The sequence below is a fragment of the Ctenopharyngodon idella genome, chromosome 6 (genome assembly GCF_019924925.1).
Source record: "Ctenopharyngodon idella isolate HZGC_01 chromosome 6, HZGC01, whole genome shotgun sequence".
NCBI classification, from domain to species: Eukaryota; Metazoa; Chordata; class Actinopteri; order Cypriniformes; family Xenocyprididae; genus Ctenopharyngodon; species Ctenopharyngodon idella.
The window spans coordinates 32,743,913-32,759,350 of record NC_067225.1 but is presented as its reverse complement, the minus strand read 5'-3'; the positions used below and the strand labels follow the sequence as shown (position 1 = coordinate 32,759,350).

Here is a 15,438-nt window from a genome sequence, read left to right as displayed (position 1 = left end):
AGATTTATTAAAAAAGAAAAACTGAAATATCACATGGTCCTAAGTATTCAGACCCTTTGCTCAGTATTTAGTAGAAGCACCCTTTTGATCTAATACAGCCATGAGTCTTTTTGGGAAAGATGCAACAAGTTTTTCACACCTGGATTTGGGGATCCTCTGCCATTCCTCCTTGCAGATCCTCTCCAGTTCTGTCAGGTTGGATGATAAACATTGGTGGACAGCCATTTTTAGGTCTCTCCAGAGATGCTCAATTGGGTTTAAGCCAGGGCTCTGGCTGGGCCATTCAAGAACAGTCACGGAGTTGTTGTGAAGCCACTCCTTCGTTATTTTAGCTGTGTGCTTAGGGTCATTGTCTTGTTGGAAGGTAAACCTTCGGCCCAGTCTGAGGTCCTGAGCACTCTGGAGAAGGTTTTCGTCCAGGATATCCCTGTACTTGGCCGCATTCATCTTTCCCTCGATTGCAACCAGTCGTCCTGTCCCTGCAGCTGAAAAACACCCCCACAGCATGATGCTGCCACCACCATGCTTCACTGTTGGGACTGTATTGGACAGGTGATGAGCAGTGCCTGGTTTTCTCCACACATACCGCTTAGAATTAAGGCCAAAAAGTTCTATCTTGGTCTCATCAGACCAGAGAATCTTATTTCTCACCATCTTAGCAAACTCCATGCAGGCTTTCATGTGTCTTGCACTGAGGAGAGGCTTCCGTTGGGCCACTCTGCCATAAAGCCCCGACTGGTGGAGGGCTGTAGTGATGTTTGACTTTCTACAACTTTCTCCCATCTCCCGACTGCATCTCTGGAGCTCAGCCACAGTGATTTTTGGGTTCTTTTTTACCTCTCTCACCAAGGCTCTTCTCCCCCGATAGCTCAGTTTGGCCGGACGGCCAGCTCTAGGAAGGGTTCTGGTCGTCCCAAATGTCTTCCATTTAAGGATTATGGAGGCCACTGTGCTCTTAGGAAGCTTAAGTGCAGCATAAATTTTTTTGTAACCTTGGCCAGATCTGCACCTTGCCACAATTCTGTTTCTGAGCTCTTCAGGCAGTTCCTTTGACCTCATGATTCTCATTTGCTCTGACATGCACTGTGAGCTGTAAGGTCTTGTATAGACAGGTCTGTGGCTTTCCTAATCAAGACCAATCAGTATAATCAAACACAGCTGGACTCAAATGAAGGTGTAGAACCATCTCAAGGATGATCAGAAGAAATGGACAGCACCTGAGTTAAATATATGAGTGTCACAGCAAAGGGTCTGAATACTTAGGACCATGTGATATTTTAGTTTTTCTTTTTTAATAAATCTGCAAAAATGTCAACAATTCTGTGTTTTTCTGTCAATATGGGGTGCTGTGTGTACATTAATGAGGAAAAAAAATGAACTTAAATGATTTTAGCAAATGGCTGCAATATAACAAAAAGTGAAAAATTTAAGGGGGTCTGAATACTTTCCGTACCCACTGTATATATATATATATATATATATATATATATATAGTCAAACCAAAAATTATTCAGACATTTTTTTATATTTTTACATTTTCACTAGTGGGTGCAGGACACTATTGTTCATTAATGTAAGTGAGGATAGCAAAATAAAGTAAATTGTGACATATTATACCCAAAAATTCTTCATACAGTGGACTACCAGTATGCCAGTGGGTCAATATATCCTGTCAATCAAAAGAGAGCTGGGAAAAGCACTGAATTTGTGCTTTGTGTAAAAAAAATGCTAAGAAACGTCTCGGTTACGTATGTAACCCTCGTTCCCTGAAGGAGGGAACGGAGACGTACGTCAGTAGTGACCGACGAATTGGGATATCGCTAGAGAGCCCTATCAGCTTCGAGTGAACTACAACAGGCCAATGGAGTTGGCGTGCGATATTTGCATAATGCGCACCGCCCCCGCCAGGTGGTATAAATAGAGGAGCAGATGCAATCGCACTCTGTTTTTCGCTGAGGAGACAATCTAGTCCGCACTACAGCGAGGGTACAGCAACTGTGGCGACGGGACGTACGTCTCCGTTCCCTCCTTCAGGGAACGAGGGTTACATACGTAACCGAGACGTTCCCTTTCAGTCGGTCACGTTCGACGTACGTCAGTAGTGACCGACGAATTGGGATCCCAAATAAAGCGCCACAGTATGAACCCCTTCCAGTGCCCAGCGCAAGCTCTAGCCACCCGGCGCACCAGTGGGACGGGGAAGGGGGCGAGCTTACGCCGAGAGAGTCTACTGCTGTTCCGATATACCCACTAAGTAAACTAGACTACACTGGGGAAGCGAACCCGTAGGGGACGCTGCGGAGACCACTACCCACCTGTAGGGGAGGAATTTACGTGGAGAGTACACATATGGACTGGCCGTGGGCAGTACGCATATGGAGTCCCTGGGATGGCTCCACCTGGGTAGGGGGAGACTCATCTGACAGGTGACAGCAGAGCTGGCTCTGCTAGGGAAAGACACGGGCTCGCCGTAGGGAGTTGACCGTGGACAAATACACACATGGGACCGCTCACGTGGAGGGGTCACGACATGTGGAACCCAGCCAAACGTCAACGTCGGTGACGGAGGTTTGGCCTGGCATCAGACACTCCGCAATGTCCGAGCCGAAGGGGGAGGCGGAGGAACTCGACAGGGTTCGCCAAGCGGGGAACTCGACTGGAGTAAAAAGGATGCACGTATCCGGCCCAGGGGGCGGGAGTGGCATTGCAAGCCGACACTAGAACGGGCTCTTCGCGTCTACCGGCTGGTGGAAGCGAGTACACGGGAAGATACCGGTTCTACACGAAGGCTATAGAATCTAGCGAACGTGTTAGGTGTCGCCCAGCCCGCAGCTCTACAGATATCTGTCAGCGAGGCGCCGTGCGCCAGCGCCCAGGAAGAGGCCACTCCTCTGGTGGAGTGGACTCTCAACCTGAACGGGCAAGGCACGCCCTGGGACTCGTACGCCAGGGCGATGGCGTCCACTATCCAGTGGGCCATCCTCTGCTTGGAGACAGCCTTTCCCTTCTGCTGGCCTCCGTAACAGACAAAGAGCTGATCTGAGGTCCTGAAGCTTCGCGTTCTGTCCACGTACAGGCGCAGCGCGCGGACGGGACAGAGCAAAGCTAGGGCTGGGTCTGCCTCCTCCGAAGGCAGCGCTTGCAGGTTCACTACCTGGTCTCGAAAGGGAGTGGTAGGAACCTTGGGCACATATCCAGGCCGGGGTCTCAGGATAACGTGAGAGTCACCGGGCCCGAATTCCAGGCACGATTCGTCAACCGAAAATGCGTGCAGGTCCCCTACCCTCTTGAGCGAGGCCAATGCAACCAGGAGGACGGTCTTTAGGGACAGTACTTTTAACTCGACTGATTGCAAAGGCTCGAAGGGACGACCCCGGAGAGATGTAAGAACCAGGGTCAGATCCCAAGAGGGTACAGAGGGGGGCTGGGGAGGATTCAGTCTCCTCGCCCCCCTCAAGAACCTGACGATCAGATCGTGCTTCCCTAGCGATTTACCATCAACTGCATAGTGATGTGCGGCGATAGCGGCAACATACACCTTGAGGGTGGAGGGAGACAGCCTTCGCTCCAGGCCCTCTTGCAGAAAGGAAAGCACGGTTCTGACCGAACATGATCGGGGGTCCTCTCGCTCTGGTTGAGAGGAACACCATTCGACGAATAGGTTCCACTTCAGCGCATAGAGGTTCCTCGTAGAAGGAGCTCTAGCGGAAGTGATGGTGTCTGCGACCGCTTGCGGGAGATCACTCAGAACCTCCGCGTCCCGTCCAGGGACCACACATGGAGTTTCCACAGGTCGGGACGCGGGTGCCAGAGGGTGCCCCGTCTCTGAGTCAGGAGGTCCTTCCTCAGAGGAATGGGCCAGGGAGGTGCTGTCGCGAGGAGCGTGAGGTCCGAGAACCAGGTCCGAGTGGGCCAATATGGAGCCACTAACAAGACCTGCTCCTCGTCCTCCCTGACTTTGCACAGGAGCTGTGCGAGAAGGCTCACTGGGGGAAACGCATATTTGCGTAGGCCCCGGGGCCAGCTGATTGCCAGGGCATCCGTGCCGAGCGTGCCGCCGGTCAGGGAATAGAACAACTGGCAGTGGGCAGTCTCCGGGGAGGCGAACAGATCTATCTGTGCCTCGCCGAAGCGCTGCCAGATCAGCTGGACCACCTGGGGATGGAGCCGCCATTCGCCCGGAAGCGGAGGCTGCCGTGAGAGCTCGTCGGCTGCACGGTTGAGCACGCCTGGGACGTGAATGGCACGAAGCGACCTCAGATGCTTCTGACTCCATAGCAAGAGATGGCGGGCGAGTTGCGACATACGGCGGGAGCGTAGACCACCCTGATGGTTGATGTACGCAACGGCCGCAGTGCTGTCCGAGCGGACCAGTACGTGCTTGTCTGTCAACAGCTCCTGGAAGCGGCCCAGTGCAAGACGTACTGCTAGCAACTCGAGGCAATTGATATGCCAATGCAGTTGGGGCCCCGTCCACAGACCCGACGCTGCATGCCCGTTGTACGTGGCCCCCCACCCTGTGGCAGAGGCATCTGTGTGGACCACAGCATGCCTGGACACTTGTTCGAGGGGAACTCCAGCCCGCAGGAACTAAGGGTCCGACCACTTGGTGAGGGTGCGACGGCAGTTCGGTGTCACGGGAACACGGAACGTACCGCGCTGCCACGCCCATCTCGGGATCCGGCCGCGGAGCCAGTGTTGAAGCGGCCTCATATGAAGCAATCCGAGCGGCGTGACTGCGGCTGCGGATGCCATATGCCCCAGGAGCCTCTGAAAGAGTTTCAGTGGGGCCGCTGTCCTGCGCTTGAGCGTACTCAGGCAGGTCAACACTGACTGGACGCGCTCCTCGGTGAGGCGCGCAGTCCGGGCGACCGAATCCAGTTCCATACCGAGATAAGAGATCCTCTGCCCGGGGGAGAGTTTGCTCTTGTCCCAGTTGACCCGAAGACCCAACCGACTGAGGTGAGCTAACACCATGTCCCTGTGTTCGCACAACTGCTCCCGCGAGCTGGCCAGGATGAGCCAGTCGTCGAGGTAGTTGAGGATGCGAACGCCCTGTTCCTTGAGCGGAACAATGGCCGCCTCCGCAACCTTCGTGAAGACGCGGGGCGACAGGGCCAGCCCGAAGGGTAGGACTTTGTACTGATATGCCCGACCCTCGAACGCAAACCGTAGGAAGGGTCTGTGACGAGGCAGAATCGAGACATGAAAGTACGCGTCCTTCAGGTCGATCGCTGCAAACCAATCCTGGGGACGGACGCATTCGAAAATGCGCTTCTGCGTAAGCATCTTGAACGGCAGCCTGTGAAGGGACCGGTTCAGGACACGCAGATCCAGGATTGGCCGTAGCCCACCGCCCTTCTTTGGTACAATGAAGTAGGGGCTGTAGAACCCTGACTTCATATCGGCTGGAGGGACCGGCTCGATTGCATCCTTCGCCAGGAGGACAGCAATCTCCGCCCGGAGAACAGGTGCATTGTCCAGGGACACCTGAGTGTAGTGGACACCCCTGAAGACCGGGGGACGCCGGGCGAACTGAATCGCATAGCCGAGTCTGATAGTGCGAATGAGCCAGCGGGACGGGCTGGGGAGCGCTATCCAGGCTTCCAGACACCGAGCCAGCGGGACCAAAGGCACCACAGACGCACCGGGGGTGGGGCAGCGAAGCAGAGTGCTGGAACCCGACTCGGACGGCGCAGCGGCCCGAAGTGGGGTCAGACTCTGCGAGGTGACAGTGTGAATGGGAGACGGCTGGGGGGCGGCCTCGACCATCACACTGGGACCTGCTGGCGAAGTGAGAGTGGGCTGCGAGTGGCAAGGCGGAGCCTCGCGCGCTGACAGCCACAGTCTCTTGTGACCTGGAGGATTGGGAAACTGCTCTTTTTGTGATGAAGTGGGTACCGCTGGACTCCGGAGAGCCAGCGGCGGGACAGACAATTTCACAAATTCCCCCCGGCCCTCCTCCGGGGGTGGGAGAGACGATGGAGTCCTCTCCCGAAGAGCAGGAACCTTCCCCTCCAGGTCGCCCGTCTCAGGGTCGCGTCTTCCTCGACCTCTTGCCACCTGGCTTGGCCTGAGCGGGCTGGGCGCCGCGTCCGCGACCGGCACCCTGCTGTTTGGCTGGTGTAGGCTGCTGCTTTGCCAACTTAGCAGGGGCGGAGGACGACGCAGGCGGGCGCCCTCGGCGACGAGCGGGCTGAGGCTGTGCTGCCGGCGGCGGGGTGGAGGCAGCAGCGGACCGCCGGGGCAGGACGTGTTTGATAGCCTCAGCCTGCTTCTGGGCGGCAGAGAACTGCTGGGCGAAGCTCTCTACCGCGTCGCCGAAAAGGCCGACCTGTGATATGGGGGAGTCCAGGAACCGATATTTGTCGGTATCCCTCATATCAGCAAGGGTCAGCCAAAGGTGGCGTTGCTGGACCACAAGCGTGGCCATCGCCTGACCAACAGAACGTGCCGTCACCTTAGTCGCCCGGAGGGCGAGGTCCGTGGCGGCACGCAGCTCCCCAAGCAGCTGCTGGTCAAGACCTCCCTGGGGCATTTCCATCAACGCTTTTGCCTGATGAACTTGCAAAAGGGCCATGGCATGCAAGGCAGAGGCAGCCTGTCCGCAGGCTCTGTAAGCTTTCTCTGTCAAGCCTGACGAGAATTTACAGGCCCGGGATGGGAGACGCGGCTCACCGCGCCAGCCAGAGGCCGTTGGACACAGTTGCATCGCAACAGACCTCTCGACTGGGGGAATCCGCGTATATCCCCTAGCCTCCCCGCCATCCAGGTTGGTGAAGGCGGACGAGGGACCAGGTCTCGCACGAACGCTATAGGGCGTCCGCCAGGACCTGGTCACCTCATCATGCACCTCCGGGAAGAATGGCATCGGGGCGGGGCGCTGGGGACCAGCGCGGGCCGCCCCGAGGTACCAATCATCGAGCCGAGAAGGTTCGGGACACGGTGGAGGGTTCCAGACGAGCCCGACCTTCTCGGCAGCCCGGGAAAGCATAGCCGTCAACTCAGGATCAGGCTCGGACAACGCTACGGTCCCGGAGGGAGGTAACGCAGCCGAGTCTTCATCTCCCGAGGACTCTTGCTCACCTTCCGATGCCGCGATCGACATGCAGTCATCCGCCGGTGCTCCGAAAGAAACGGCTGGTCGCTCCGTAGAGGGACCAGCACGCTCAATCGGCAACACCACCGGTTGCAGTGAGGTAGAGGGGACAGGGGCCCGCGGAGCGGTGCTCGGCGGGGAAGCCCTGACCGTGATCCTCAGATCACCCTGCCTACACGCCGGCGCACCGTCACCCCGGCCGAAGCCAGAGAAAACGGCGGCACGGGGCATAGGGGAGGGGACCCCCGCTCCCTGAGAACCAAGGAACGAGAGTCTCGATCTCAACACTGCAATAGTCATGTTCCCACAGTGAGAACATGAACTATCCACAAAAGCTGCTTCAGCGTGCTGAATGCCCAGGCACGTGATGCAGCGATTGTGGCCGTCAGCGGGGACCAATGAACGACCGCATCCAGTAACGCACAGACGAAATGACATCTTGAAAAAGACGCAGGGTTCGTCTGTGAAGCTCTTTTAGGAGGGGAAAAATTCAGCTCTCTTGTGCTGAAGCACACAGGGAGTGTCACGATGTGTTCGGGTACACCACTCCCCGAACACAACGGAGGAACCGGCCCAAATCGCAACAGACCACAATGCTGGGAAATGGAAATTGAGTGCTGTAAAAACAGCAGTTGAGAGCTTTAAGCTCAGGCTCCTCGGAAGCTCGCGACCTCGCTGGAGTGCCGTTGCACCAACACAAGAAAAAGAAATTTTCCTTTTTTTAGCTTGAAGAATTCACTGAAGTCTGAAAGCTGGAAACACACTAGATGGCTCCGAAGCGAAAGACAGAGTGCGATTGCATCTGCTCCTCTATTTATACCACCTGGCGGGGGCGGTGCGCATTATGCAAATATCGCACGCCAACTCCATTGGCCTGTTGTAGTTCACTCGAAGCTGATAGGGCTCTCTAGCGATATCCCAATTCGTCGGTCACTACTGACGTACGTCGAACGTGACCGACTGAAAGGGAACCAGTGTTAATTTCGTTGACGAATAATTTTCGTCATAATTTCTCGACATTTTGACAATTCATTTCGCTCTACAGGCTCGCCCAGCAGCACTTCAGACTGCTTCACAATTAATGAATAGCACACATTTATGCCAAGCGATTGCATATGAGCTAATGTTGATGAATTATGACAATGTTTACTACGTGATGTTTATATGGTAATATGTTTTAGATGGTTGTTAGAATGCATATTTTATCTAAAAACTAAAAATCAAATCTAATCAAAATTTTAAACAAAAACTATAATAGTAGCTCAAATAATAAGTGTGTCAATCCCTGACCAGTACTGAATTGAGCTCTCTTTCGTGTCTTTTTGCACTTGAACGGTCAAAAACCGTCCACTTTGGCGAGTAAAGTACAGACTTAAGTGAACATAAACAGTTTGGAGAATATCAAATGTATATCAGTGTATTGGATCTGTGTATTGTTAGAGAAATGCTTACTTAATGCATTACAATTTAACTAAATTTGATTTTAGTCGACTAAGTCTACTGTAAAATCTAATGATATTCAGTCGACTAAAACTAGACTAAAACTAAAACAATTTCCGATGACGAAAATATGACTAAAACTAAATGGCATTTTAGTCAAAAAACTATGACTAAAACTAAATCAAAATTTGCTGTCAAAATGAACACTGTAAAAAACCAGTTTGATGTTCAATATTAATAGTATTTATATGAATTAATAACATTCAGAAAGTTAAGAAATATTAATTTAATCTTCAGAATTTAGTTAATGTGTTAATATTAATTTGAGTAATGTGTTTGTTTATAACTGATACCAGTTACTCTGAAACAAGATGATGAAAATGGAGAGAATTATTTGCATTTCTTTCAAAAAATAATGATTAATTATTAATTATAATGAAATTATCATTAATTTAAAAGAAGGAATAAAAGGCAGAACCCCCAAACTATCAGTATTGTTATCGGCAGATATCACTCTAAATAATCGTTGCATCTCTAATATATATATATATATATATATACTGTACTATCTTTGTCTCAGTTATGAGTATTGAAGCAGAATTTTAACTCTGGCCCCTGTTGGGTTTTGCAAAGACATTTCACCTTTGACTCCTGTGTGGCCTGATGACCACAGCTCAGGTCTGAGTCTCCTGCAAAGGAGAAATCAATACGAGTGAAACAGTCTTCCCCTTAATCCTCTCGTGTTGGACAGTCTTGAACCGTCTGTCCATCTTCAGGCGAAACAGAAACATCAGATCTGTTTGTTGAGTCTGACGTGCTGTTAGAAAAGAACTTCAAAAACCATCCGACCAGTGAGAGTTTCTACAAAGCATTTTTACACAATCTTTGAGCAAACTTCCCCAAGTGGACACCTTATCTTTTACTCTGCGCTCATGGATAATCAGATGGATACAGTTCCTCCAGGCTGTTTCGGTGTATGACACTCCCTCGACAGGACGCCCGGCTGGCTCTGACCCGCATGAGGTGTCATAAAAGTATGAGCCAAGTTTTTCCGCTCTCCCGAAAAGACCAATATGAGCAGGAAAAAAACCCTTTTGGTGTAAGTCTGACTTGACAAATGCAATCTTTCATAAACGCTCCCGAGAGGTAGGCCGCATTGTCACTTTTATGACATCACCTTCTGTTGTAGCATCTGGTGTTTGTGTTCGGAAACAGAGAATGAGGGGTATTTAATATTTCTGCCCAATTCATATTCATGGGTTTTTTGTTATGTACTGGGAATTCTTTTGTTTTGATTATTTTGACTTTAAGAATTATTATTTAAAGACCCAAAATTGGAGCTTTGTGGCATTTATTCCACATCAAAAGTTGACAAATGTTTAGCAAATAAACATTGAAAATCCTAATTAAATTACACATAAAATGATAGATAGATAGATAGATAGATAGATAGATAGATAGATAGACAGATAGACAGATAGATAGAGTAGGGAGCGCTCTAGAATTATTGAAGCGAATCCATCTGCAAATAATCAGGCATTTTCTTCTTAGATAGCTCTCAAATGTATATTTTTCATTTTTGTTTTTATTCATCATTCTTATATTTGTTGTCTCTCCCCAAACGCCGGCCCCGTCAGGCTGAGCGGGATTGTGTTATTGCCGGCCTCTTTAGAGATGTGTGTAAGTTAATGTGACGCATGGGCAAATCCAGACTGATCTGACAGGATGGAAATGTCAGCTGTGGAGAGCCAGGGAAATGTCAGCGGAGCACGTGAGGGTGGCTGAGGGCCGCACAAACACAAACACATACATGCACGCTTGAGCGGAGAGCCCTGCGCAGGACACGCTCTGCAATACACACACACACACAAACACACACACACTGAGACACACAAACAAACTATAGCTGTTAGAAATGCACTTGTTTACTAAAGCACTGTGAGAATACAAACTGTGCAACTGTGCATTGATATTAAAAGAGTGAATCTCATGAAGAAACATCCAGGTCATATTTCACCCCAAAATCAAGAAAAAAGAACAGAAGTGTAATTTATGGAAGATAATATCAAGCACAAACAGTAGTAGAATAAAAAATACAAAATGAGAAATAAAAACAATTACAAGGCAGTATGCAAATCATTGTGAGCGATAGCATATTAACAATTGCTGAATTAATTGTATTAATAAATCAATATTTTATATATTTGTGAATGTGTTTGTATATATATATATATATATATATATATATTAAAAGTATGAATAATAATATTATTAAGTAATAATAACACTTAATATTAAAACAATTAAATGTCATTGTTAATGAATATTAATTCATTAAAAATAATAGTAATATTAAATAATAGTAATAAATAATTCTCTATAATTAACAAAATTGTGTGTGTGTATGTGTGTGTGTGTGTGTGTGTGTATGTGTGTGTGTTTCTATGTGATTTATCATGTAAAAAAATATTAATATTATTTAATATTGAAATGATTAAATATTATTAATATTAAATACAATAGTAATTAATAATGCTTGATTAACAATAAAATAAATAAAATATTTTTATAATATTTATACATTTTATAGTGTTTTTATGATTATTATTATTACTATTCTTTTCTGTTATGGTAATGGTATTTTTTGGGGAAAATGTGCTTAATTCTCAAAAAAAAAAAAAGGTTAATTAAAGGTGAAGTGTGTGATTTCTGTACTACTAGTGGCATCAAACAGATTTGCAGTCTGTTTAAGTGGTATAACAGAGCATAACAGCATTTCTCTCATTTGATTTCGGGATGAAATATGACCCAGAAACTCTCCTAAAAGGACACCTACACAGGTTTCCCCTCTCAAGCACACTCAAAAGAACACACTTTGTATCCTCCCACGTCCCATATCCCCCATACTTCTGTTTTCATGGACACATTTGTCAACCTGTCAAATTGAATCTGTCACTTTTTTTCTTCGACACCGCAGTGCTGCGTTACCTTCTCCCTCTGTGATCCGACACATGAGGACAAACAGTTTTTTAGGATGTCAAACTTTTTAGCTATCTGTGCTATTGATTCAACTGTCCTTTTACTATAATATTAAATTCATCTCTTACTTTGTGCTTTGAATAGTCACATCTGAGTCCTTCCAGAGAGAGAGAGAGAGCTGTTTGGCACGTTGGGAATTTGATTGACGACTCCAAACAAAACATCTTTTGTTTTTTCATTTTGGACAGCTCGTCTGGAGCCAGTCAAGAGCACGAGGCTGTTTTCTCTCACCAGTGTTTGATTTGTCTTTCCCTCATATGCTACTAACATTTTCCGTGTCCGTTTGCTCCCCAGCTGCCTGTTGGCGTGCTTTTAGTCGAAACAGAACATATAGCGCAGGCAGAGGGCATTGTTCATTGTTACTCTGTTTGTTTGGGGATTTTTTTGGCATCGGCGGTAAGTTTTGTTCTGGTTTGATTTCATTGTTCTCTTTCCATATTCTGTATTCAAAGGAGTTTGACTGTTCTGCCCTCAGTCGGCTGATCCTGTGATACAGAAACGTTACAATATGTTTCCATCTGGCAAATACCGATGCCCAAAACAAGTGTTTGGACTCGTATGAATGTGTGAATGTCATTCATCAGATCAAGTGCCTGTATCTGTGTCTTAAGTGGATTTTCTAATGCTGTGACATTCATGTTTATTTTGGATCGAATGTCCATCCACTTTTTAGGAATGTATTTTATTATGTTATACACTACAGGTCAGAAGTTTGAAATAATTAAGTTTTTTTTTGTTGTTGTTGTTGTATTTGAAAGAAGTCTCTTCTGCTCACCAAAGCTGCATTTATTTGATTAAAAATACAGCAAAATTAGAAAAATTGTGAAATATTATTACAATTTAAAATAAGTCCTTTCTATTGTAATATATGCTAAAATGTAATTTATTCCTGTGATGAAAAGCTGAATTTTCAGCATCATTACTCCAGCTTTCAGTGTCACATGATCGTGAAAATTCAGCTTTGCCATCACAAAAATAAAGTATGTTTTAAAAATATATTCAAATAGACAATCATCTATTCAAATTGTAATAATATTTCACAATATTACTGTATTTGCTATATTTTTGATCAAATAAATGTAGCCTTTGTGAGCTGCAAAAACATTTAAAAACATTAAACAATTCTTAATAATTGCAAACTTTTTGCCCTGTATATGTATCATATTAGTTAAACTCTCCATGGAAATGTAAAGATTATACTGTATTTGGCAAAATCGAATCAATAGGATTTTATTTACATGTTTTCCATTTCCATATGGACATGATGGATTTGAATAAAATCCCATGTTAAGTGAATATACATTTTAAGCTCTTTTCTACAATATTTCATCAGCTAGTTATTGTTGAGTCATTGTGTGCAGTAAAACCTTCTCGATTTGTGAGCAAATCATTCTTTTGAGTCGATGTTTTTTCTGTGTGTCACTCAAACAGGTTCTGAATGACTTGTTTGCGAATTGAATCATTTTAAAAATCCGTATCCAATGTCTGGAAAGGTCATAGCAATTCATCGGTCAAAAAGTGCAGAAACCCTTATAAACGTAAGCACTAAATTTGATTCACAGCTTTTGATGACTCGAAATCAATTATGAAGCTAATCTGAACGCTGATACGAGGTGCTGAACTCAATCAATGGTTTCCTTCTGCGTCCTCTTTTTGTCATTTAGGTGTTTGCCAGAAAGACGCGGCCCAACTAGATTAATATTGAAAGGTCACGGCTCTGTGCTCTTTAATAAATGATTGGTTGATGGATTTGACATAACCCAATCAATGACTGTGTCTCTGTCACATTTTAAAACACATCTCAGTATTTACTTCAGCTCACTGCTGGGTAAACAACTCGGCTGTTGTTCGGTTATGGTAATGTCTCCATTTCTGATGTTTTTAGACTTTAGAAAAGGGAAATGGATTTGTTGCCTTTCTTGATGGAGTTTGCTGTATTTATGAGAATGAGAGTGCCTTTGAGAGAAGATTTACTGATCCATTCAAGTCACAATGTCATAGTGCTTTTACTCAGCAAAAATTCCCCGTCTCTCTCTAACGGATCTGGTAACGCGTGCTGTATTTATCAGTAAGTCGTGCTCTAGCGGTGTAGGTGACAGTGATGTATGTCCTCCATGATGGATGGCTGGTGTGCGTGTATGCAAGTCCATTAGTTGAGTTGTTGTTGTAGTTTTTTCACAGTATTTTGCTGTTTGTCAGTGTTAGTCACATTCATACATCTGGCGTTTCAGCAGCCAGCTGTAAAAGCTTTTGGGCAGTTTTGGAGAACTTTAGACTTGCTGTTTCTTTCTAAATAAAGTTTGCAATGAGTTCAATTTATGGTAGAAAAAAACGACTGACTCGAACGCATTACAAGTAACGCATTACAACTTGAGTTATGTAATCAGATTACTCTTCTTAAGTAACTAATAAAGTAACACATTACTTTTTCAATTTACAACAAAATATCTACGTTACTTTTAAAATAAGTTACTTTTTCACATTTATTGACTGACAGCTCTCCTGTCCCGGTGTTGTGTGCGCTGTGTGAACATGCATTTACTCATCTCACTTGCACAAAAACATTCAGTATTCCTCAAAATGAATAAAAACAGTGAAATGCAATCCCAGAATTTTATGCAAACCTGTAATAATTAACTATATTAAATTACACAAATATACTTTATTTATATTTAATTTCACTTTATTAACCAATGACCTTCAATGATCCAATTAAACCATACTAATAAGCAAAAATGACTTTAGATTAGATTTAGAAATAAGAGTGTTGAACTTCTTTTTCCTGTATCCTATTAGGCTAAAGTTTTTTTTTTTTTATTATATATAAGTCTCTTCTGCTCACCAAGGCTGCATTTTTTTTTTTTTTTTTTTTTAATTGAAAATTTAGTAATGTGAAATATGTGAACTATTATTAGTATTTTTAAAAAAAACTATTTTCTGTCAAGGTGAAGCTGAAAAATAAAAAGTTTTAAAAAAGCAGCATTTATTTGAAATAAATGTTCTTGTGACAATGTAAATGTCTTTACTGACATATATAACCAATTTAACGTGTCCTTGCTGAAAAGTATTTCTTGCTTTCTTTTCTTTTTCATTTTCTAAACATACCGACCCGATATTCTGAACTTCTAAATATACTAAAAATAAATTATATTGCTTTTATTGTGTCTCTTTACATTCTTTACATTTCAGCCTTAAAAGTTTGTGGGTTTTCTTTACAGTAGTTGACTAATTGGTCTAAATTAAAAGTCTTGTATAATTATGTTGGTTTCAGGATCACCTGACCCCAGTCAAAAACAAGTTTATATGAATTTCAGTACCATGATATATTCCCACAGTATATGCCATCATTTGTAAATATTCAGTTCTTGCGCTACCATTGTAAAGTGATGGTATAGTACAGATTTTTTTTTGTATTTTTTCACTTATTTTCAGTAATAATAAAATAATGCAGATTTTTAATAAAATGTATGAATAAAAATTGCCAGAAGTAACATTCTGTCTGTTCTCTCCTCTCACTGACTCTGTAGACAACACAGCTGGCATTAGGACGCAGCGGTCTGGATTCAACCGTCAGGAGCAGAACGTGTACCTGTTGCCCATTCTGGTGGTGGACAGCGGCCCTCCGGCCCTCAGCAGCACGGGCACGCTCACCATCCACGTGTGCGGCTGTGACACGGACGGAGCCATTCAGTCCTGCAATGCCACAGCCTACGTCATGTCCGCTGCGCTCAGCCCCGGCGCTCTCATCGCACTGCTGGTGTGCATCCTCATTCTCATAGGTAAAACCTTTCACTTGAGGAACTTTTTCATTTATTTACAACTTAATGAATGAATGAATAAATTATCATGATAGATTATCA

The 15,438-nt window shown here is 45.5% G+C and overlaps 1 protein-coding gene across 4 annotated transcripts in view; it reads left to right on the top strand.

The window, feature by feature from the left end:
- LOC127514601 (cadherin-22) overlaps window positions 1-15,438 on the top strand; it is a 211,410-nt gene that overhangs the window by 183,253 nt on the left and 12,719 nt on the right. For all 4 annotated transcript variants that reach the window (XM_051897585.1, XM_051897586.1, XM_051897587.1 and 1 more), the window contains one exon: window positions 15,106-15,357. In XM_051897585.1, the coding sequence (XP_051753545.1) occupies window positions 15,106-15,357 (252 nt within the window). The remainder of the gene's footprint in view (window positions 1-15,105; window positions 15,358-15,438) is intronic.